Genomic DNA, 21,558 nt, shown 5'->3' with positions numbered 1-21,558 from the left:
AAGTAGACAATATCACAGTGGAAAGGGATCAAACAACTAAACGACAAGACGATAACCATATGAACATTCAGAGGGTATGAAAACTGATGCTGAGCTTTGAGAGGGAAACCCAGTTTGAAGGAAAACAAGGAAAATGGAGGTCATTTTAAAAATTAGGGCCGTATGCTTTCAAGATGACACAGAGTTCACCAATTATGATCAGTAATACATTCTTTCTTGGTCAGTGGCTTTGTGTCGGGGAACAATACATCTGACCGAGAACAGGGAGAATCTTGGATCATATGTGCTCTAATCATCTTGGGGTATCTGACATATTGCAACGCTCGACCACATGTATGAACAACTGAGGGAAACATATGCTCGCTGCGTTAGACTTCAGAGATATTTGTATCAAATACAGAGAAAAGCACGTTGGTCTGAATGCAAACTGGGTCTGCTGTCAAGCACGCGCTGGATCATAAGTACTCGGAGAATTCGGGTATTCGAAGTCGTTAGGTGTGGAAGATTTTACGTGGCTCGTAGTTAAAAAGAGACCCGCCGCTTCTTAGAGGATGCTGCATCTCTTTGCTTTGGGTTTCGCAACAGGACGAGGATTGAGAACCGCTCTGGATAGAGTTAGCTCCTCTTCCTTGGGCTACGGGCATGCCAGAACAAACCGAATTGCCTCATCAAACACGCTCTTTAAGTTTCGCTGGGTCAAAGCAGAGCATTCCAGGTACTTCTGAGCCTTGATTTCTTTTGCAACCGCCAAAGCCTGCTCATAGCTGACCGGCTCCATCTTCTTTGCACGAAGGTTTTCATTCGTGGCCTTATCATCCCTCAAGTCAAGCTTGGTGCCGACAAGAATGATGGGGACACCGGGAGCATGGTGTTCAATTTCCGGGTACCACTAGAACCACTAGTTAGGGAGAGCGGCAACCTCAAAACGCGACTGAGACGCTTACCTTGGCCTTCACGTTATCAAATGATGGCGGGCTGACGATCGAAAAGCAGATCAAGAAGACATCTGTCTGAGGATACGACAGAGGGCGTAGCCTGTCATAATCTTCTTGGCCTGCAGTATCCCAAAGTCCAAGGCTAATCGGCTTTCCATCTACCATGACACTGGCAGAGTAGTTATCAAACCTTAAAGGAATCAGCAAGAGGGGGAAAATAAGCAGCTCATAACGCGTCTTCTTTAAACGTACACAGTTGGGATGTATTCACCAGGGAAGGCATTAGTTGTGTACGAAATCAAAAGACATGTCTGAAGCTTTGTTAGCAGTTGCTCACTGAGATTCGGGTTTGAAGCTCTTACCTTCCCAACTGCACCGTCACCAGTGACAACACACTAGAAATCATAGTGCTCATTAGCAAAACAGTTGACTGGTCTGGGATTCAGTCACCAAACCAACCTTCAAAGATTGAGTGGCTGGTCCCGATGCCATCTTTGCCGAGAAATCTGGGGTAAATTTTGGTCTGTGTTAAGAACGATTCCAGAATGTGAAGTCAGAAGAGAGTTGTGTGGGAAGATAAGATCGAATTGCGAGGGTATGTATGAGACGGAGTGAGAGGAGTCAAAGGATCTGGTAGCTGAAGATTAGTTAGCATTGGTCTGTTTACAACACAAAAGGCAAAGCTTCCAGCCAGCCCCAGGTGAGAGTGATAACTGACATTACTTGGAGCTGAGAATAATGTACTTATTATCAAAGATTAAAATACTGTGCTGTTGCACAGAGCCCCAGTAAGATGTTCTAGCTGTTCCCCTCAAAAGGAGTTTTAAGAGTCAGGGAATCTTCTGGAGAGCTTTCGCTCAGTCAATTTGGGAAGTTCAAGTGGCAGTCGTCCCAATCTGAGAATTATCAGGGCCAATACGGCCTATCTCGAAGCTCCAACTGGGGAGTTTACCTTTCGACGTGAGAGACCTCCACAAGTAGTATTGGAGTGTTTGCTGCTGGATGGCGGAGCGAGACCGCGAGGAACACACCACCGCCACACGGTTAAATCTAAGCTGGGAGTGGGATTGCGTTTGCGGAGGGAAAAAAGGACGACGAGTCTTGAGCCGTCGTCGAGAATGAAGGCGGTTCCGGAGCTGTGCGAGGGAGCCAGGAGGGTTTCCGGACGAGGGCTGAGGCGGGCGAAAGGGGCCGACGGCGAAAAGGGAGAGTTTGAATCACGTCTTTGACTCGGGATGAGAGGAGGGCAGATCTGGTTCCAGCAGATGGTTCATACGCCCGAAGCAACAACAGCAGGACGGAGGAGTGAGAGGCAGGACCCGCCCGAGCAGCGAGGAGTCGACGATGGGGGATCCAAACTAGTTCACAGCGCCGTCCTGCGCTTCTTGGCAGCAGCATGCATTGATTGGTAAACAGGGGCCACTTGGCACAGCGTCTCATCCTCACCTCGGCGGCCAATAACAGTCCTGGTTACTCTCGGGACGCCATTCCAAGGTTCGTTCGAATCTTCGAACAGACGTCAAACCAATTTTCTCTCCGGCCTGGCAAGGGCCTGTGGGGAGTCCTCCCCCGGTATGCTGATACACGCTACCTCCCTGCTGGCGAGCTGTCCCGAAATGGCCATTCTCTCTGCGGCTCGTCACTTCGCAACCATTGGGCAGACTGCCCTTCTGGCCAACATCTAGTCGGGGCTCGGGGTTGATTGCATGTAGGGAAATGCCAACACTTCGGGATAGCCTATATATAGCCGGTTTCCTAATTCTGCGCACCGGATAGGTCCTGCTTTCGCCAGTCGCTGAAGCAGCTTGGAATCGGCCACAGACTCCTGCGCTAGGATTCGACCGCTAACCGCTGCAGCCCTATTCGTTCCATCTTGTGGCGAATGCGTGCACCCTGTCACCCTTAAAGAGGGGAGGAAAGGTTGGCCCCGACTTGGGAAGGGGGAAAAGGCTAACCAATCGCAAGTTCACTGGTTATCAAACATAGAATGTGGATACTATCAACGCAGAGATGATTGTCTATTACCTACGAATGGATAATGAGCTCGGTTTGTGCTGTGTACGGAGCTGTGAAATTTGGTCTCGAAAAGGGTGTCGAACCAGGGGTTGAAGTCAACGAATTATTATTGCCCTGAGCACCAAAACCAACCACAGGGACTCTGGCAGCAAGCCATTCGAATCACTTACTGGACACCGTGGATATCCGAATGAAATTATTCTGAGCTTCCAGGCCTTTACTTTTCTATCTGATTCCTTGTCTTCTGTCTCATTTCCCCCTTTTAGATTTAGGCGAGCTTATCAGCACGGGTAGGTACGGACTACAGTTATACCAGGTGGCGGTATGCCGAAGAAATTGTTTTCTATGGCACTATTCAAGCTCTCCCGAAAGACCTTGGCTCGTCCCAACCGTTTTGCATAACACACTGCCAAATATTGCGAAAGTATCTAGCACTCTATAGTTTTGATGGTCTTCCTTCGAACCCGCCGACAAAACTGCAGAGTTTCAGGTCTGTCGGTGCGGCTAGCAATGGCGTGACTTTGGCGACCATGGCTTTGAAGTATTCCGTGCCGCCGTGGGCTTTGAGGGCGGCAGCATCTTTATATCTACCGGCGGTATCCTGGTCAGATTTCATCTCTCTGTTCCAAAGTATCTTCCCCCAGCGGGTTGCAATACGTACTTCTCAACAACGATGAGCTCGTTGCCTTTCTTCGGTCTTACTACGTAGAACCTCAGGGTGTTTGGCTCCTTCTCATGGATGCTCGCGGCAGACTGCTCAAGGATTTTTGCTACCTATGCGTATTGGGCCTGTCAGGGACATAAGCATGGGATCTGTTTCTCTTCGAAGCCTCACCTCATCGATTTTGTCGGCCTTCGCCTTAAAGGTAGCAACCACGTGAATTTCTTTGGAGGCCATTGTTGAGAACGTAGTCTTTTCCGAGCATGAAGATGTGTCCGTGTGCGATGCGCTGCAACGGAGGAGCGCTTCCCGTAGACTATTTATACATACGTATAGCTATCTCCCAAACCTAGGTTCGCGCATTCCATCGAGGAAGCGCACAGCTTCAGTCGGGATTGTGGAGTGTTGTGCCGGCCAAAGAGACCGAGCAGCCTGGCGGAACCGCGGCATCTCGTATCCTTCGGCCTCAGCGCCAATGCGGACTCAGCGCACATACCTGTCCCAGTCATATGAAAGTCTGGTGCATCCACGGATAACTCGAATCCCCAGGTAGTCCTCGCCTTGTGTTATCTAGTTACAGGAATCGGTGCCCATAACGAAGCTGACCTGTCGAAGCAGTTATATTGGGAAACCCATTCTTTATTGCTGCAAGAGTACTCCGTCGATCCGGCTCTTGAAGTCAAGACCGGCAAGCCTACGATCGCACGGACTGGTGTTTCGGCGACTGTCGACAATAACAAGCCTTTCTTTGTCAATCGGCAGTGGGAATTGACACTCCACTTTTGTATCTTAGGCGTGTCAGGAGAGAGTTGAACTACATCTCAATCCGTTGATTCCAAAAATATCCCCAAAAAGGCGGACTAACCAACTAGCCAAAAGCGGTGACGTGTACTCTGGAAAAAGACCATTGACAGCCTGAAACCTATTGCCATTCTGGAGAGGCCAAGAAGCCCTCTCCAAAGGCATATGATTCACACAAGATTTGACAATCTCAATGCCATTGTCATGCCCGGAAATGTGAACAGGACGAAGTGCACTGAGTGTCTCGCGAGCTGCCTGCTTGGTCAGCCCTGCTCGCCGTATAAGTAGTAACCAAGGAGACTAGCTACAAAGCGGCACGCCACCAAACCCAACTTCACAGCCCTAATTAATATCGCATCATCATCATCATCATCATCAATGGAATTTCACTCTTAATAATTAATGCTCACTGCGCATCAATCCCTCCTGCGCCAGGGAATTCTTGATGCCCTCCAGTAGCATCCCTTAGCTGTGCTGGAAGGAAATAATCACCATGGCCGAGCCAACTGTCAATGAAGCCTCCGAACTGACATCCCCACACCAAAGCTTGGAGATGCCGGCCCCCCCTTCACCGCCTGATAACGAAGCTGAGGCGCCACAGGCGGTGTCTGCTAACCAGGAAGAAAAAGAGAAATTAGACAGGGTCATTCTGTCTGATGTACGTAGATATGTTGGCGGATTGCGAATGCAATGGAGCAATTTGCTGACTATCCATCACAGATCGGCGTCGTGACCCTTTTGAACAGGTTGAAACAGAGCATCTCATCCGCCCGGGTAGATAATCCTTCTTGAGTCACAGCGAATTGTTTTGGGGAATATACTGATATCGCTCCCTGTGTTAGGAATTCGCGTCCTTTCTGCGCAAACGGTCGTCTCTCGAGGAAGACCATGCTCAGGGGCTCAAGAAGCTTTCCCGTGCGCTGCACGATTCGTCGATGCGATCGGAAAATAGACAGGGGAGCTTTGCTCAGAGTTACGATGAGATGAACAGAATACATGACCGCATGGCTGATCATGGACTCCAATTCGCCGTATCCCTTCAGCAAATGTCTGAGGACTTGAATGAGTTAGCCGCGAACATGGAACGAGGTCGAAAGCATTGGAAACAGAATGGCTTGAATGCGGAGAAGAGAGTGCAAGACGCAGAGGCTGCCGCCGAAAAGGCGAAGGTCAAATATGACAGCCTTGCGGAACAATATGACCGTGCCAGAACCGGTGATCGCCAGCCTGGAAAGTTTGGCTTGAAAGGGCCGAAATCCGCTGCGCAATACGAAGAGGATCTGCTCCGCAAAGTCCAGAATGCAGATGCAGATTATGCAAATAAGGTGCAGGCCGCGCAGACGCAGAAACAGGAGCTTGTTGCGACTCTCAGACCGCAGGCGACACGCGCTCTCCAGGACTTGATCAACGAGTGCGATTCAGCGCTAACGCTCCAGATTCAGAAATTCGGTACGGCTATGCCTCCAATAATAGATGTATGCTAATTAAGCTAATTGATTTCCACCACAGCCGCATTCAGCGAGAGACTTTTGCTTGGAAGTGGTTTGTCAGTAAGCCCGTTGAAAAATGAGGTCAATGGAAATACAGCCGCACCAAAGAGCCTCCGAGACGCCGCCCGCCAGGTTGACAACGAACGGGACTTCAAGGATTATATTTTGAGCCATTCCTCCAAGGTCAGCTCTAATGCTACGACAATCAGATATGAGCGTCACCCAGTAAGTGGATATCTGATCCGATTTCTATTAGAAAATCCAGGAACTAATAGCTTTAAGACCCTTATCACCCCTCAGTCCCAGAATGCCAGTGCGCATCCAAAGAGACAATCTCTGAGTATAAATACTGCTCAAACGCCTCCTCCCCAGACTGCGGCACAGGCTTTCGCGCAAATGACCCCTCATCATCCCCCTCCTCCTCCCGCCCAGGTCCAACATGCTCCGCAGCCCCAGCACGCTCCACCATCTTTTCAACACCCACACCAAGAAATATTTCTCACGCAGCCACCAGTGCAACATCATCCTCAGCCACCCTATCCAACCTCAGCTCCACCTCACCAGCCCTACTCACCTGCGCATACCCGTCCGTCATTTAGCCTTGACCGTGCCGCCCCTCCTAGTAATGCGGGCCATCACCCGGATCTCCCCCCATTAAACCCAGTTTTTGGCGTCAGTTTGGAGGATCTGTTCCTAAGAGACGGTACCGCAATCCCCATGATTGTTTACCAGTGCATTCAAGCAGTTGAGTTGTTCGGCCTGAATGTGGAAGGGATCTACCGACTATCAGGGAATACGCTGCATATCCAGCGGATGAAGGCCCTGTTTGATAATGGTACGTACGCCACATTTGATGTTTGCTAAACCCACATATCTCACAAGCTTACCAAACCCGCAGACTCGAGTAAGGTTGATTTTACAAACCCCGAGAACTTTCACCACGATGTCAACAGCGTAGCTGGTCTCTTGAAGCAATTTTTCAGAGAATTGCCTGACCCCCTTTTTACGAACGAACGCTACCAAGATTTTATCAATGCTGCCCGTAAGTCCCGTGGCTTCTCGCCCGATACGGCTCTGTGCTAAAGTTGTACTAGGCAAAGACGACGACGTCCAACGTCGGGATACTTTGCATGCACTAATCAACAGTCTCCCGGATCCCAATTATGCGACCCTACGGGCATTGATTTTGGTATGCACCACTCCCTGTCCCAAACGAATGAGACGCCTTTTCGCTAACAGTAGATCTTTGATTAGCACCTTAACCATGTGCAAGAGCGGGCTTCTGAGAACAGAATGAATGCAGGGAACATTGCTATCAGCTTTGGGTAAGTGTCAAAGTGCTTGGGGTGGAGTCACATCCGGTATTCCGTGGCGCTGACCGATCAACCACAGTCTAACGCTTATGGGCTCCAACGCTGGTCACAACATTGCCGATTCGGGGTGGCAAGCACGAGTAATCGAGACTGTCTTGCAAAATACGTTTCAAATTTTTGATGATGATTAAACGAGCATCAGTTATGCCTGTACTTGCCTCCTTGGAATGTTTCAGATACACCATTTCAGGCATATCATGATTGGGGATTTCATCCTTTTGACTAGGAAGATAACTAAACTCTGGATTAGCATTTTCATTTTTGTATTAGTTAATATTTATTTATTTTTATTTTTATTTTTTTTGTTTTTAATTCTTTTTTGTTGAACCGTCGTTGCGGCGGGCATTGATCTCTTTTTTAGTTTCCTCAGGTGGGCTCGAGCTGATGGACATAATGCCACCGTTCTTAAAGCTGAGCATTAGCCAGTTATTAGAAGAATGCTAGGGTATTTTGAGTTGAAAATTCCAACCTTTGACACCCATGAATGTATCTCAACTTCTCTGCTTTATCCTTTGGATCTGATGGTGGCTCGTGCCGAGAAACTTAGTTTGCGAACTCCCGCGACTCAAGATGAACGGGATCGATTGATAACTGCTTGGCTTGGAGATCCACTCCCACGCTCTTCTTCACCCGCACGATCTGGCCAATGCAGCATAACCATTGGACGATTGACTACAAAGCTTATCCACCACAACATTCGGATACGAAATCACCCACACGGACGAGTGGGTGGTGTCTTGCGTGATGGACTCTTCTCACCTGCAAAAGCTTACTTGCACCTTTTTGCCTGGTAAGTCACTCGTTAGCAGCTGGCTAGAGCGTGGGCGGGTGGATGCGGTGCAGGACTAAAAAGCAAAAAAAAAAAATAAAATAAGATTCTCCGCAATCAGTCACATCGTGACAGCGGAAAAAGAAAAATAACTTTGGTTGTGGGTGACATAAATAGCTTGACTTTCCGCCGCTTACACCCTCGCTCCATTCGGGCATCCAGCGGACCATTCAGGATATCAACACCCCTGCTTGACTGCTTGGCCACTGAAGAACTGAAGAACGTAATACTCTCAACTACAGAGATGGGCCAACCCTCCTTCCCGGCATCGAATGCCTTGATATACTTGACCTATGGAGCTTTCCTGTACGATCCTTTTAAGGCTGCTGCGAGGTCACCAAGCTAACGTTTATCCCCAGAATCGCCGGGCTCTACATCGCCTATCTGCTACGTAAGCAGACAAAAGGCCAATTCTTGGCCAGTAACGGGACGCAAAAGGGTTAGAATTTAAGAATAGCTTGCTCAACTACCTTTGAAATTCCCTTACAACCCTCTTTGTATATCGATTGTGGATTGACTAATGCATATCGTGCGGCTCTTGTTGCCGACGGGAATTGATTAGCTCTACCTCTTGCTTTGAACTTCATCGCTTCGGGTGAGTTGTTGAATGCATGGGCTATGGGGCCAATTCTTTCTTCTCCCGAGTGAGAAGCGGCAGCCGCGTAGAGTCGAATGGATGCGATTACAACATATCACCGAGAAGTTTCATTCCTGCGAAATTCCGTACGGGACTCGGATACAGCACATGACCCTTTGCGAGAACCAGGACCTAGAAAGCATGATTTGAATGGTTGGCGCAGCATAGAACAGGTTCGTATCAGAGAGTTCACTTCAGCATATGCTGCTATGAAGGCTTGTTCTCAAGGGTCATGACGATGAGTTCCGAGTTTCACAGCCCGGTGTGACACTCATCACTCTACCTTGTTGACAACTTCAGAGCGGCGTCTGCTGCGGCAACACTACGGGCGCTAATTGTGGCACTTCGCTATTGGATGATCCAACTCCGGAATGCTTTTCGCTCCTGGCCTTTTATTCCGGAGAGATCACCATGTGAGTGCGGGCATGATGCTGAGATTGTACCGTTGAACACTCGACCAAGTTAATGCTTGCGTGGGAAACGTGCTGCCGCTTCTCCCCTCCCCCGTTGGCTTTGTTGTTGCTTAAACCTAGAGAATGGAATATGCTGATTACAGGGCCCCTGCGAATTTACTGTGCGTAGGTCTCGGATCCGGTATTCTTTTCACGTATCCCGAAATCGCAACGATTGCTGGCGTACAAGGTTTAGTCGTTTATGGCTTGTCTTCCTCCCTACCACTTTTGGTGTTTGGATATTTGGGACCGATTATTCGAAAGAAATGCCCAGAAGGCTTCGTTTTGACAGAGTGGACCAGAGAGAGATACGGAGTCGTTACTGCGATATATTTGAGTCTTCTGACGTGAGTTGTATTTCATTTCGCGAGTATTATTTAATTCTAATTGGGATTTAGCTTGATTACGCTCTTCCTTTACATGGTTGCCGAATTGTCTGCGTTGCAGCAGATTGTCAATGCGCTTACCGGGTTGAACGGACTGCCAGCTGTGATTGTGCAAGTGGCAGTTACGACTATTTATACATCTTTGGGTGGATTCAAGGTCTCCTTCATGACCGATAACCTCCAAGGAGCTATGGTCGTCGGCCTTATCATTATCGGCGTCATCACCGTTGGCACAAAGACGACGATCGATCGTTCGCTAATCGACTCTTCCGGATATCTAAACGCTTCCCTACTTGGATGGCAACTTATCTATATCCTACCTGTTGCAATCTTGACGAACGACTTCTTCTTATCGAACTTCTGGCTCCGAACTTTTGCCTCCAAGACTGACCGCGACTTACGCATCGGCGTCTCCATCGCTAGCTTCACGGTCCTGTGTATTCTCGTGCTTGTTGGATGCACAGGCCTCCTAGCAGCTTGGTCGGGCGCATGGCCCGGAGATCCGCCACAGAGCGGCTCGATTGCTTTCTTCCTCCTTTTGGAGAGGCTCCCAAGCTGGGTTGTGGGCATTGTGCTCGTCATGACTGTGGTTCTTAGCACAGCTGCCTTCGACAGTCTTCAGTCCGCAATGGTGAGCACAGCAAGTAACGATTTGTTCCGCAACAAACTGCCGCTTATTTACATCCGTGTCGGCGTCGTCTTGTGCATTATTCCTGTGGTGGTCGTTGCTCTGAAGTCTCCTAGCGTGCTACAGATCTTCTTGATTTCCGATCTTGTCTCAGCATCTGCTATTCCGGTTTTGATCCTCGGTCTCTGGGATAAGTGTTATTTCTGGAAAGGTTTCGAAGTCATTGCTGGCGGTCTCGGAGGTATTCTCTCAGTATTCATCTTTGGAACCATTTATTACGGTAGTGCATATGAAGGCGGGCGGTTGATCCTGTTGGAGAACGGCCTCTACGCCGAAGATTGGAGCGCTTTTGGTGAGTGACTAGACCTACACAAAACATCTGGTCATGGCGATTGATATAGTGTTGTAGGTGCCTTCGTCGCTGCTCCTGTAGGAGGTTTTATATTCGCACTTATCGCATTTGGTTCACGGATCGCATACCAGTTTGTTATTGCTAAAATCCAGGGACGACGCTTCGATGCATTTGACAAACCTATCAAGCTTGTACGGCGGTCAAGCGAAGAGAGAGTTTTCCGCCCTCAGGTTCCTGGCCTTGATGAAGAAAATGGTAAACCGGGCGATACTCCTACCGCCGTAGTGGAAGGAAGAGAAGCTAAATGGTGGAAATTGTGGTAATGGGACGATATTCCCGCTATATCCGCGTAATTGCGTCGAAGAGCTGGATGGACATGTGGATGTGGATTTGGATTTGTGTATTCTGTGTTGGGGCCAAAGATAGAGGGAAATGCTCGAAGATTTGGAGCATTGGGAGAGATTGTATATGCTGGGAGCCCAGTAATACTTAAAAGTCAATAGTTAAGAAATAAAGATACAATATAGTAAAACTCATTTAACACCTACCGATGTAGGAATTATTTACATATATCTTACCAAGTGCAGCAGTTGATGGGGGTTGATCATTAGGCCACAAGGGCGGCTGAAGACTTTCATAAATTGTCTCCTGTTCGCTTGCTATCATTTCCAAAGTATACACAATAGATATATAATACATGAGACATACCTAACGATTCATTTAGGCACTCTTTTTTTCAAGGCTCAATTGCACTCCAATGCCAGCCGAAGTTTACAACTTCGACAATAAAGGAAAGCGGAGATCCCGTGAGCACAAATCACTGTTTAAATCTCATACTCAACATCTCGATCCGATCCTTCATGGTCAAGCCCTGAGCAAACATCGGGTCCGTCTCCAAATCCTCTGGTGTTGTTTCTTCCGCCAAACCCCACACCTTCCAATCTCCATCTTCCCCATTGAGCATGAATCTCTGCAGAACGACATACTCTGCGCAATCCTGTTGCTTCTCACTCTGCTGCGCTGCGTTCTGCTCTTCCCCAGAGCTTGGGGTGATGAGTGACTGCTTGCTCTGTATTCTGATCACAGTTTGCCGAATGCCGAAACCTTTGGCTTCGGGAAGAGCTGCAGCACGATCAGAAATGACTTGTGCGCCGGAGAATGTGAGAGCGAAAGGGAACTTCTTATATGAGTGAAGCGTCCAGAGGAGTCGGGGAGAGGTACGTGGACGGCGGGAAATGCGGGCTGCGAAGTTTTGGAAGATGCCCTGGCAGCAGGTCTTTTTGAGAGAGGTTATATCACCGCTGTATATGGCGTCAGTTATAAGGTTACCAGGAGTAAAATAATAGACAAGGGGGCCGAGGGAGATGTACTTTGCGAATGAAGTATACATCTGTTTGTGTAGCTCAAGAGCTCGGCTCTTACGCTCTCGTAGCCTCAGCGGAAGTTTCTTATTTATGAATCTGCAGTATGACAATATGCTAGTTCACCCAACACACAAATATTAGCTTGATATCTCAAAAGCAGCTCATTACTTGAAGCTTCAAAGCCCAAAAACGTCAATACCTAATGAAGTTCACAACGGTCATCTTCAACGACATCCACTCCATTCTTAACCTCAACTTGGGTTCTTTGAATATCGAAGGCAGATTCCGCCATGCAGGTCTAATAAATGTTCCTGGTAGCAATCCCACGTCGTCTGGTATCATGTCTCGATTGGCACTGCTCATAGTCTCCTTGACGCGGTTTTTCATGCTCATCTGCGCCGGGATCCGGGGCTTTATAGCTTTAAAAGTTCCTTTCGCCGCATATTGGTTTCCGGAGGAGGAGAAGGGCCTCAGCTGGTATAGGGAATGTGAAGGAATGGAAATCCTGGATGTTGCGGAGCCGGCAAGGGACGAGAGGAGGGAGCGGCTGGGGAGGTATAATGCGGAATTCATGGCTGCGGCAGGCATAGGAATCAATCGCCACTCTTCTCATTCAATTGGCCTCCTGGCAAGCCTTCTCAAAGGCGTGGGCGTCGCTACCCTCGTCAAAGATGCTGCTTTTCGACTTGCGCATCTTCGCCGATATCAAAAATGTTGATATTATGTCAGCGTATTCGGAATTCGGAATAATATTACAGCGAAATTCTTAACTAGCCGATATTAGGAATTAGCTTGATGTACCACAGTTCTTAGTCATCACCTTACCGTTTGAAAGTTTCTCGCGCTAACTAATTGCTCTCATCTAAATGATAATTATTAAAGAACCTCTGGGAAGCGAGGCGAGAGACAGGCGGAGATAGAAGGGGTTTTTCGAAATCGAACCGTGGGCAGGACTCGCGTGGCGGTATCGATGCTGTTGGGCTTCCTCAATATGACATGCCGTTGCGTCGAGAACCGACCATGGCAAACGCCTTGAAGCGTGTTTACTTCCCAGGCTTCCAGGTCAGTCGCCGTTGACAAGTGACATCGTCGCGATTGACTACAGCAGTAACCTTTATGGTCATGGAAAGCGAGAATGACGTGGGTAATGCCTTCATTTTTCTCCGGGTTGAGGCGGCTCAAACACCACGGCTCCTGATATCGGGTCGCGCCGCTGGAATTTCCGTTTCGAGCGAACCGGGCCAATTTCACCCTCGTAGACTCAGGACAGAAACAACTTCGTAAATCTCGATTCTTGCTATTAGCGCTGCGAACTGTTGGTCTCAGATTAAAAGTGATAACCTTGCAGACGCTCCTTGAGGCTTAGTTAACTAGTCGAAAAGCATCCACTGAGTACTGTGTTCAATTTCCTGTTTTCCCATCTGAACAGCTGGCAGGTTCACGTATCATTCGCAAGCTGCTTGAGAAACCCAATCCCCCAAATCGTCACGTTTAACGTTGTTTCAATTGTGTTGTCCCTGAACTCGCCCTGAGCTAGAGACCTGGTCGCTCCGGCACTTGGATCCCGAACTCGCCTCCTGTTCGATCGAATAAATACAATACGCTCCCGGTTAGCAACCAGAAACCACTCTGCAAGCAGCAAGCAAGCGAAGAGCTCTCAAGACTGGCTTCCTCCACCCCAGACGCCACGTCCTCTTCCTCCTCTTCTCGCCATGGCGCCTCCTCTGAAACCCGTCTCCGCAGCACTTCAGCACTTTTGAGCAGCCTCCTCGATCCCAACTTTCTTCCTCCTCCTTCCCCGTCCAGTGTCTCCTCCAAAGCCTCCCCACGCACTCCGTCACCGCAGACCGTAACTACCAACCCCTTACATCCCCGCGTTGCCGTGATACTAGGCGTTGATCGCCGCTGGTACCTCCCTCTACTGGTCTGTCGAGCACTAAGCATCGCACCAGCGGCATGGTGGGGTCTCAGATGTGCGTTTACTTTTCTGACTGAGCTGTTAAGAATTGAGCCGCGTTTGTGGAATCCGGAACATGACGGCGTTAGCGGGACGGGAGGATGGACAGCGGCGATAATGAAGGGGACAGCGACGGTAGCTTCGGTGGATTGGGACGTCGATAGGAGATTCAGGGTTACAGAGGTCGCACTGGCAATTATCTGGGTATGTTCTTCAATTCCTTCGATTATCATATCCCGGAGACTTGCTAACTTGGGGGGCATTCTGCTTTTAAGTGCTTTTCTTCCGCATATTTGTCGTATTTCTTTGCTGATTGCATGATGTCTCGATGGTGCGTGCACTCCCGTACACTCGCTTCCGGCCCTGCATCCTCCCATCAACTTGCAAACTCACCAAGCAACCCAATGTAGGCTTCTTAATTACACACCTCCAGCCGTCGTCATTCGCCTCCTCACCACGAACTCTCTCCTTGCCTATCTAACATCCTGGATTCTCCACCTCTCCGGCGCATCATCTGATCCGCGTCTGCTCCTCCCAGCATGGATATCTATTACTTCAGTTCGTCCCAGCCCCTTCCACCTCCGTCTCACCCATCTATCAGGCTAATAAAGGGCACCTTTCTCCAATCATTCCCCCTCGAACAGATCCTAACCCTTCTTTACCACCTCACGCAACGCAAAATCAATATCAAGAAAGAAACCGCCGCATCTCTCTCCGTCTTCTCCATTGCCAGCTTCATAAGCATGTGCTCCCTCCTCCTACAACTCCACTTATCTCGAGAAAACGAGATGGAGATACCCCTGTTCATCCTGGGCAAAAAGGTCTGGGGAATCGTTGCCGAGAAGATGGTTGTTGTTGAGCACTTGCGTAATGGCCCTCCTGGAGTTTAAACTTGCGATGGCCAGCCTTTGAGTTTTCTTTTTCTTTTTGTCTTTATTCTTATTTTATTTCTTGAGTACGGCTTGTTTCTTGTTTCTAGCTCTTTCTTCCTCACGGGGGAGGAGCCGAGTTTTAAGACTTTGAGATATCCCCCAACTGTTGGCACTGGTTCTGTCCTTGTAGCACCCTCTCTAAGAGTGATTAAATACACATGCCCCTTGGGCTCCTCTTGGTTAAGTATAGCCTGTATAAATTTTACTACAATGAGGAATGCAGATTTAAAGTAGAATTATAGGCAGCACAGATTAGATATCATTGATTGCTAGGTCATAACTGATGTACTTAAAGAGTGTGCCATAAGTCATATCAACAGTTGCAAGAAAAAGAATGGATGCGGCAAGGCAAGAATGTGATCTGCATGATGAGCATGACAGGATAAACCCCCCCCTGAACCACATCAATTCCAGAACAACCTGATTACTCCCAACCACCTGCACACTGAATAACGGACAGATAGGAGGAAACAGTTTGTAAAAACCATACCATCTGAAACGTCATCCAAGACAGGAACAATAAAAGTATCAATCTATGCAATCATGGGTTATCCATTCGACGTCGCTACTCGTCATCAACCCATGATGGGACCTTTCCTCCCGTGGTGGCGTTTGATATTGGCAAGCCGCGAGAAAGATAAATCGGCATGTCTTCGAAGAAAGCTCATGTCTACGGCTTCGGTAAAAGCATATCAAAAACCGATCAAGAAAGTCACGAAGTGGTACGTCATACCGACTTTCTTGAGTGTAGACTGGCAGGAAGACGACGAGAGGAACGCGAACCTTGACTTAGAACCCGTGGACCTTGATGGTCTTGGCGTCAAGCTCAAGTCCTTCTTTCTTGTCGGTCAAGAATTCTTGGACATCTTTGCGCTGATCCCCCTGGAGCTGGATCACTTCGCCCATCTCACTATCATTCACGATGGTGCCATTGCAAGCTGAAATAAGGACAGGTTAAGTCAGTGGGCGTCGTCGACGAAGTTGGTGTCATCTGGGGATGTAACATACCGAATTTCTTTTTGATGACCTTGAGAATCTTTTTCTGGTCGAACTTTTTCGGGAGACCTTGGACAGTGGTCAGAGTCTTACGACCATTGCGCTCTATGGTTGAGTGACGTGTTAGTTACCTGTCATGCCAAGCCAAGACGCCATACGAACGAGCAAAGGTAGAAAAAGGGGCAGCAAGAGTCAAGAGTGTACATACGTTGTATCCGTATGTGGATATAATTTTGAGATTGTTTTGTATCGCCGGTATCTTCGTCAGCTTCGGCGAAGGGGTCTGTTCAAGAAGGGTTATGGTCAGCCTTCGTGTTGGGTTTCGACGATCCAAGCCACTGCGCACAACTACCCCGCTCAAGCGGCAGGAGCTTCAAAGATTGGCATCACGCGACACAAGGCTTCTCATTCTGCAAGACTGCACGAAGACGCTTTGATGTTTCTTATCGAAGATGTCTTCGGCGTCTCATTCGACGTGCGCAACCAAGCAAGCCCTGTGTTGTGATGGGTCCTCAAGGAGGGCGATGTGGCGGGAGAGGGGATGACTTACCAAAGGTCTTGAGGTTTTCGATTGACATAAACTCAGCTGTTTTGCCGAACCGCTCTAACAAGTTGGTATATGATAAAGAGAAGATTTGGAGAAGCGCTGTTGCCTGTGCAAGCTGCTTGTGGACTGCGTGGGAAGCGGAGTGGAGGAGATGAAGTTGACTGACGATGAGTGGTGATGGTGGAGGAAGAAGGTTGGGCGTCTTTTTAAGTTGGTCGCAGCTGCCCAGGGAGGCAAGGGTGTCCCAAAGCGGGAAGGTGGCGGCCCAAAACTCTGTCGCTGGCTGACTAATCGCGGCGGCTGAGTGGCTGGGTCGAGTCTTGGCATCATCGACGGAACTCTATCGCACTTCGCCAGCAACCGCCGCCGTCATCATCGACTCGCCAGGCGGGCGGCGTGACGCGCCCTCTGCTGTGCTAGATCTTGAATCCGTGAGCCAGCACCGGGAAATGCTGGGATAAGAGGCACTCCCGAGGAGGCGGATTCCACTGCAATTTCCTGCCAAGGACTCCTAACTTACTCCGCAAGACAAGCACTGAATCCCTGTATCGCGGCTGCAGGGCTTCTTTTAATGGTTACAACATCGTATTACATACAATTCACCTGCCACCGCTTTCTCCTGTTTGAAGTGCCGCCTCGTCCCATCCGAACACGCCATTCTAACTTTAGATACAAGCAAAATCGGTTTCAGCCACAGGACGCTGCCAAGGTCATCCTGCTTTTTTGAGATCGAGATATCTGGCGGCGTAGTCATTCGCCAACGCCAAATCACCAGAGAGATGCATCAGTGTGGCTTTCTTCGACGTCATCTCGCACTGGCCCCGCACGTCCTCAGCCTTTGAGTACCCTTCAAACGCACAGTCGATGAACTCCGATGCTCTTGCTATATGTTCCTTTTGTCTTACCCCATCGTGCTTGTTTCGTCCGGCCAGGCCCATGTTTGCATCCGCCAGCAGGGAGTACGTGCGGGCGGCCAACATACAGTCCTCGCCCTCCAATACCTGAGGCATGATGCTTTCTAAGATATCTGCAGCCGCATCGAATTCTTGGAAGGCGATCAGGATCACGGCGAGGTTTCCGAGGGCTTCCCAAAGACCGGGAAGCACTCGGGCTCGGTAGGCTATGCTGGCGGCTCGCATCACAAGAGAAAAGGCGCGCTCCGGCTGGTCTGTATTCTGAAAAACGCGAGCTTTCAGGTTCAAAAGTCCGATTTGAAGAGAAACGTCGAAATTACCCTGCTGGGTTGATTTTGCTACTTGCTCAATCGACCTGAGCGCTGAACTATAGTCTCCTTTGCTTATAAAGAATTCTGTCTGCAATAAAGATAAGGAGATTGCTTGGTCCGGTTCGCTTGGTACGCATGCTTGGAGTTGTGAAATAAGGTGCTCCACGGCCACTTTGTCATCCCTACTGCCAGTTAGCCATCGACGCTGTTGACAAAGATTGGTTCAAGAAATACCGGCGTATTTGTTGTCTTAGTTTAAGGAGACCATGTGCGAAAGTCCAGATTTGCTGACTCTTAAGGCTATGGAAGTCATTGGACGCGACTTCCTCCAGTTGCTGCATAGCTTTGCTATGATTACCGCTAAAAAATAGCTAGGTCTATGTCAATCTATAGAGCCCCAAGTGAGAACGCATTCCAAGGAAAATTTACCAGAAGAGAACTTCGGAAAGTAGCTTTGAGGTAGTCGTCAAAAATAGCATCTTCCGAGTAGCATTCCCGGAATACATCGTACATGGCCATCGCCAAATGTGAGGCGCCTTTTGAGGGCGAATTAGACTCTGACGGCGCTTAGATTGAGCATTGTCTTACCAAGACGCATGAATAATACTGCTTGTATCACGAGCAATTGGGCCATCGATGGGTTTAGATTTTGGGTCGCATTTAGGTGAGCTGCCTTCGTGACATGTTCAAAGACAGAACTAATGCTTTCTCCCTAAGAAAATATGGTCAGCATGCAACTCAAAAAGGGCGTCCCCGTATACCCCATACATAACATAACTCAAGCTTTGCTTCCGCTAGTATCGATGTGCTCAGGAGACCCCACATCTCATTCTCCCGGGCTTTGGCTTGCAGAAAGGCCAGTGCTTCTCTGTCACTTCCGAGCATTCCGGTGTTTTGAACATCCCTCACAGCACTAGGCCATGCTTTTCGGCAATGATACAGCCAGCTCATACAATAATTCAAGCAGTGCATATCCTGAGTTTCCCGAGCTATGGAGATGGCCTCCTGCATAGCAGAGACTGCTTCCCCAAGGCATCCAAAATCGGCTTGAAGAGTGGCCAGATTTAGTAATGCATATTGGTAACAGGCGCGATCCCGATTATGCATAGCATAGTCGAAGTATCGATGGAGATTGTCAAAAGAGGACGGGTAATCCCCAGCTCTCCAGGAATCGAGGAACCTTTTGTCACATATGTTAGCAGCTTCCTCGAAAATCAGCGGTTTTGATCTGCATATATCTTACCTTACATAATGGGAGAGTGACGGAACAGCGACGCCAGAGGCAAGCATCTGCCGTAACCTCTTCCGCATTTCCTCCGTAACCCTTGTGCCTTTGCCTAGACCAATATCAGTACAAATAATGTCATGTAATGATGAAGAGAGTAAAACTGGTTACTTTGCATTTCTTCAACCTGAAACTCCAATAGTCTTTCCATGTCCTTGGTGCTCAGCGCGACTTTGGTGTCTTCTTCATCGTTTTCTAAATCCCCGTAGACAACCTTTGCCAGAGGACTATCCACATCCAAGCCAAGCTCTACGAGGTTCACATCTACTTTAGTTTGGCTGTCCATTGGATTCCTCTTGGCCCAAGCATAATATGTAGGCATTCTATACCTGATGAAAGCACGCCACAGCGCTACTGAATCGTGGAATTGGAGCCTGGCATATTCCAGCTGCGCTCTCCGTATGAACATGCCCAGGGGGGATGTCCGAGAAAATCGCATTTTGCCTGGCTCTGGGGCCATACCATTGTTCTGGTCGCGCAATTGGTCCTCGCGCGTTTTGGTTACCAAATCGGAGACCAAACCGAAGAATTCCTCCAGTGAATCGAGGCAATCGAGCTGCCATAATCTTTTTAGGAATAGATCCCATACTGTGCGGCCGGGTATGGACGAAGTGAGACTTGATGTCACTTCTTCGAATTCCTTGATTGATATGGTATGTGCGCCGCCTTCAAGTATGCGGCTTTTCGAGTCTTGAGAATCTAATGGAAGTAGATGCGACATAAAAAAGGACAACAAAGCGACAATTGCCGAGTTTGGAACCACGCCTTCGGAATAAATCGAGACCAGAGCAAGCAGAGCGAGTTTCGAAGGGGTTAGATAGCGCGCCATGATGATATTGCATAATTCAAGCCGTGTCTAAATTATTTAACTTCGCAAACACGGGCCCAGACTTGATCTCTGAAAGCGTGCGGCTTTCCCGGGACTGGTTATGCTTCCTCGCGAAGCTCCAGAGAAGATATTGACGACAATTTTCGACGCTTTCAGACAAAGATCTCAAGTTGCCACGAAACTTAGAAATGGGATTATATCACGTTCTGAGCTTGAGGTCAAGATTCTCGATCCCAGAACCTGTCAGTTGATGGATTGGTTCTAGACAGCGATTGAACCTTCAAGCAAACATCGAACTCTAGGAGATATCGGATAGAGCAAGGGTTGGTCGGGAACGATAAGCTTGTGGTGTGTATGATGAAAAAGCCGGTGGAAAAAATCACGAACCACAGAACTCCAAAACTCTCCAGCTGCCCCGCGACTTGCGCCCCCGCCAACATTAATATTTTGTCGACTCCCTCTACAACCCTGAGGTCCGATTCCAAAGCGTTTCGCTTGTTTTGACCGGTCCTCGTGTCCTTTTCTTAGTTGCATCGCGCCAGTAGAAGCTGCACCCTTTTTGCCCCCCTTCTGCAGCATAAGACCACCATGACCCGCCAATCGAATGCCGAACCCTTCATGGCCAGTAACCTTGGGGAAATTTTCCCCTTGGTTGCACAAGGCAAAGTTAGAGAGATCTATAAGATTGACGAAGAGACACTTCTCTTTGTGGCTTCAGATAGAATTTCTGCCTACGACGTGATTCTGGATAATGTGAGCTTGAATGCCTTTGGATAACTCGAAAACGGCCCATGAGTATGTGACTCACGATGTGTCCAGGGTGTTCCCAACAAGGGAGTTATTCTTACCCTCATTTCTGCTTACTGGTTCAAATTCCTTAAAGCCGCTTTGCCGACTCTCCAAACGCACTTTATCAGCCTTGATTTGCCACACGGGATCCCGACGGAGCTTCGACCAAAATACCAGGACAGAAGTATGGTTGTGCGCAAGATCAAGGTCTTTCCAATTGAATCAATTGTGCGCGGATACATTTCCGGCTCGGCATGGAAGGAATACAAAGAATCTGGCACTGTGAATGGTATATCTATGCCAACAGGCCTGGTTGAGTGTGGCCGCCTCCCGACCGCTTTGTGGACTCCTAGCACCAAAGCTGACCAAGGAGATCATGATATCAATATCCATCCTAGAGACGGTGCGGTCCCCTTTGAAGCACCACCTCATCCAATACTGACAGTTAACAGCTGGGAAACTTATTGGCCAGAAATATGCCGACCAAATCCAGAGCGTCTCCGTCACTCTTTACAACGTCGCATATGCCCATGCTTATTCCCACGGCATTATCATCGCTGACACGAAATTTGAATTTGGCCTTGATGTAGAGACTGACCAGATCGTCCTTATCGACGAAGTATTGACCCCAGATTCGTCCCGATTTTGGCCAGTCAGCAAATACCAGCCTGGTCGCTCCCAGGAGAGCTTTGACAAGCAGTTCCTGCGCGACTGGCTAACGTCCAACGGCTTGGCTGGAAAGCAGGGTGTCTCAATGCCAGCGGATATTGCGAGAAAAACCGAACTTAAGTACCAAGAGGCATTTGAGAGGATCACAGGAGACGTCTTCGAGACTGGTATGCCGTCTGTTCTGGAGGAAAGCGCTTTGGCTGAGTAATTTGGGGAATAAGGTACATGAAGTTCGTATGGGAAACCATCGGACGTTTAAAAATGCTGCATGTTTAAATGGAGGCTTATGTTCGCCTGAATGGTCCGAAGGGGGTATAAGGCGCAATCATTAGAGAGTTCGGTTATGGTTAGGGTAGCATCTGCATTTAAGTGTATAGTTAATTGCATTTACATTTTGCCGGTGAT

General features: G+C 48.7%; 9 protein-coding genes across 10 annotated transcripts; 4 read left to right on the top strand and 5 right to left on the bottom strand.

Moving 5' to 3' along the window:
* Window positions 1-415: 415 nt before the first annotated feature.
* On the bottom strand, window positions 416-2,277 carry RAC1 (Rho GTPase protein rac1). The gene is made up of 7 exons (XM_003066519.2): window positions 1,654-2,277; window positions 1,395-1,572; window positions 1,298-1,330; window positions 1,188-1,246; window positions 945-1,125; window positions 657-889; window positions 416-605 (listed from the first exon to the last, which is right to left on the bottom strand). Exons 2-7 carry the CDS (start codon window positions 1,425-1,427, stop codon window positions 545-547), a joined length of 600 nt encoding a protein of 199 aa, XP_003066565.1. The 5' UTR covers window positions 1,428-1,572; window positions 1,654-2,277; the 3' UTR covers window positions 416-544.
* Window positions 2,278-3,275: 998 nt separating this feature from the next.
* Window positions 3,276-3,961, bottom strand: D8B26_005262 (uncharacterized protein). Its single transcript, XM_066124769.1, has 3 exons — window positions 3,787-3,961; window positions 3,613-3,725; window positions 3,276-3,538 (listed from the first exon to the last, which is right to left on the bottom strand). Exons 1-3 carry the CDS (start codon window positions 3,847-3,849, stop codon window positions 3,388-3,390), a joined length of 327 nt encoding a protein of 108 aa, XP_065980850.1. The 5' UTR covers window positions 3,850-3,961; the 3' UTR covers window positions 3,276-3,387.
* Window positions 3,962-4,841: 880 nt separating this feature from the next.
* D8B26_005261 (uncharacterized protein) lies at window positions 4,842-7,512 on the top strand. Its single transcript, XM_066124768.1, has 9 exons — window positions 4,842-5,071; window positions 5,134-5,187; window positions 5,256-5,862; window positions 5,923-6,128; window positions 6,186-6,738; window positions 6,802-6,945; window positions 6,998-7,092; window positions 7,158-7,228; window positions 7,296-7,512. The coding sequence occupies exons 1-9, from the start codon at window positions 4,907-4,909 to the stop codon at window positions 7,405-7,407; spliced, it is 2,007 nt and encodes a 668-aa protein (XP_065980849.1). The 5' UTR covers window positions 4,842-4,906; the 3' UTR covers window positions 7,408-7,512.
* A 570-nt stretch (window positions 7,513-8,082) lies between these two features.
* Window positions 8,083-11,072, top strand: D8B26_005260 (uncharacterized protein). Its single transcript, XM_066124767.1, has 5 exons — window positions 8,083-8,411; window positions 8,465-8,544; window positions 8,668-9,541; window positions 9,593-10,560; window positions 10,618-11,072. Exons 3-5 carry the CDS (start codon window positions 9,279-9,281, stop codon window positions 10,881-10,883), a joined length of 1,497 nt encoding a protein of 498 aa, XP_065980848.1. The 5' UTR covers window positions 8,083-8,411; window positions 8,465-8,544; window positions 8,668-9,278; the 3' UTR covers window positions 10,884-11,072.
* An 84-nt stretch (window positions 11,073-11,156) lies between these two features.
* On the bottom strand, window positions 11,157-12,595 carry D8B26_005259 (uncharacterized protein). The gene is made up of 3 exons (XM_066124766.1): window positions 12,124-12,595; window positions 11,931-12,038; window positions 11,157-11,861 (listed from the first exon to the last, which is right to left on the bottom strand). The coding sequence occupies exons 1-3, from the start codon at window positions 12,510-12,512 to the stop codon at window positions 11,378-11,380; spliced, it is 981 nt and encodes a 326-aa protein (XP_065980847.1). The 5' UTR covers window positions 12,513-12,595; the 3' UTR covers window positions 11,157-11,377.
* Window positions 12,596-12,920: 325 nt separating this feature from the next.
* On the top strand, window positions 12,921-14,771 carry D8B26_005258 (uncharacterized protein; the record flags this gene model as incomplete). The annotated part of the gene is made up of 5 exons (XM_003066524.2): window positions 12,921-12,986; window positions 13,462-14,085; window positions 14,157-14,212; window positions 14,292-14,439; window positions 14,526-14,771. The coding sequence occupies 5 exons, from the start codon at window positions 12,921-12,923 to the stop codon at window positions 14,769-14,771; spliced, it is 1,140 nt and encodes a 379-aa protein (XP_003066570.2).
* A 281-nt stretch (window positions 14,772-15,052) lies between these two features.
* SUI1_1 (Eukaryotic translation initiation factor eIF-1) lies at window positions 15,053-16,594 on the bottom strand. 2 transcript variants are annotated; one of them, XM_066124765.1, is made up of 5 exons: window positions 16,360-16,561; window positions 16,018-16,092; window positions 15,822-15,914; window positions 15,597-15,751; window positions 15,053-15,483 (listed from the first exon to the last, which is right to left on the bottom strand). In XM_066124765.1, exons 1-4 carry the CDS (start codon window positions 16,385-16,387, stop codon window positions 15,603-15,605), a joined length of 345 nt encoding a protein of 114 aa, XP_065980846.1. In that variant the 5' UTR covers window positions 16,388-16,561; the 3' UTR covers window positions 15,053-15,483; window positions 15,597-15,602. The 2 variants fall into 2 exon arrangements, with proteins under 2 accessions (XP_065980846.1, XP_003066571.1); XM_003066525.2 differs by having other exon boundaries at window positions 15,053-15,751; window positions 16,360-16,594.
* Window positions 16,595-16,796: 202 nt separating this feature from the next.
* On the bottom strand, window positions 16,797-19,695 carry APC5 (anaphase promoting complex subunit 5; the record flags this gene model as incomplete). Its single annotated transcript, XM_003066526.2, has 7 exons — window positions 16,797-17,763; window positions 17,816-17,952; window positions 18,011-18,117; window positions 18,170-18,293; window positions 18,350-18,761; window positions 18,825-18,918; window positions 18,978-19,695. The coding sequence occupies 7 exons, from the start codon at window positions 19,693-19,695 to the stop codon at window positions 17,067-17,069; spliced, it is 2,289 nt and encodes a 762-aa protein (XP_003066572.1). The 3' UTR covers window positions 16,797-17,066.
* A 468-nt stretch (window positions 19,696-20,163) lies between these two features.
* On the top strand, window positions 20,164-21,557 carry ADE1 (Bifunctional purine biosynthetic protein ade1). The gene is made up of 3 exons (XM_003066527.2): window positions 20,164-20,448; window positions 20,515-20,887; window positions 20,937-21,557. Exons 1-3 carry the CDS (start codon window positions 20,284-20,286, stop codon window positions 21,359-21,361), a joined length of 963 nt encoding a protein of 320 aa, XP_003066573.1. The 5' UTR covers window positions 20,164-20,283; the 3' UTR covers window positions 21,362-21,557.
* The last annotated feature ends 1 nt before the right edge of the window (window position 21,558 follows it).

The sequence above is a fragment of the Coccidioides posadasii genome, chromosome 3 (assembly GCF_018416015.2).
Source record: "Coccidioides posadasii str. Silveira chromosome 3, complete sequence".
NCBI classification, from domain to species: Eukaryota; Fungi; Ascomycota; class Eurotiomycetes; order Onygenales; family Onygenaceae; genus Coccidioides; species Coccidioides posadasii.
The sequence above is the reverse complement of the archived record's forward strand: the minus strand, read 5'-3'. Positions and strand labels throughout refer to the sequence as shown.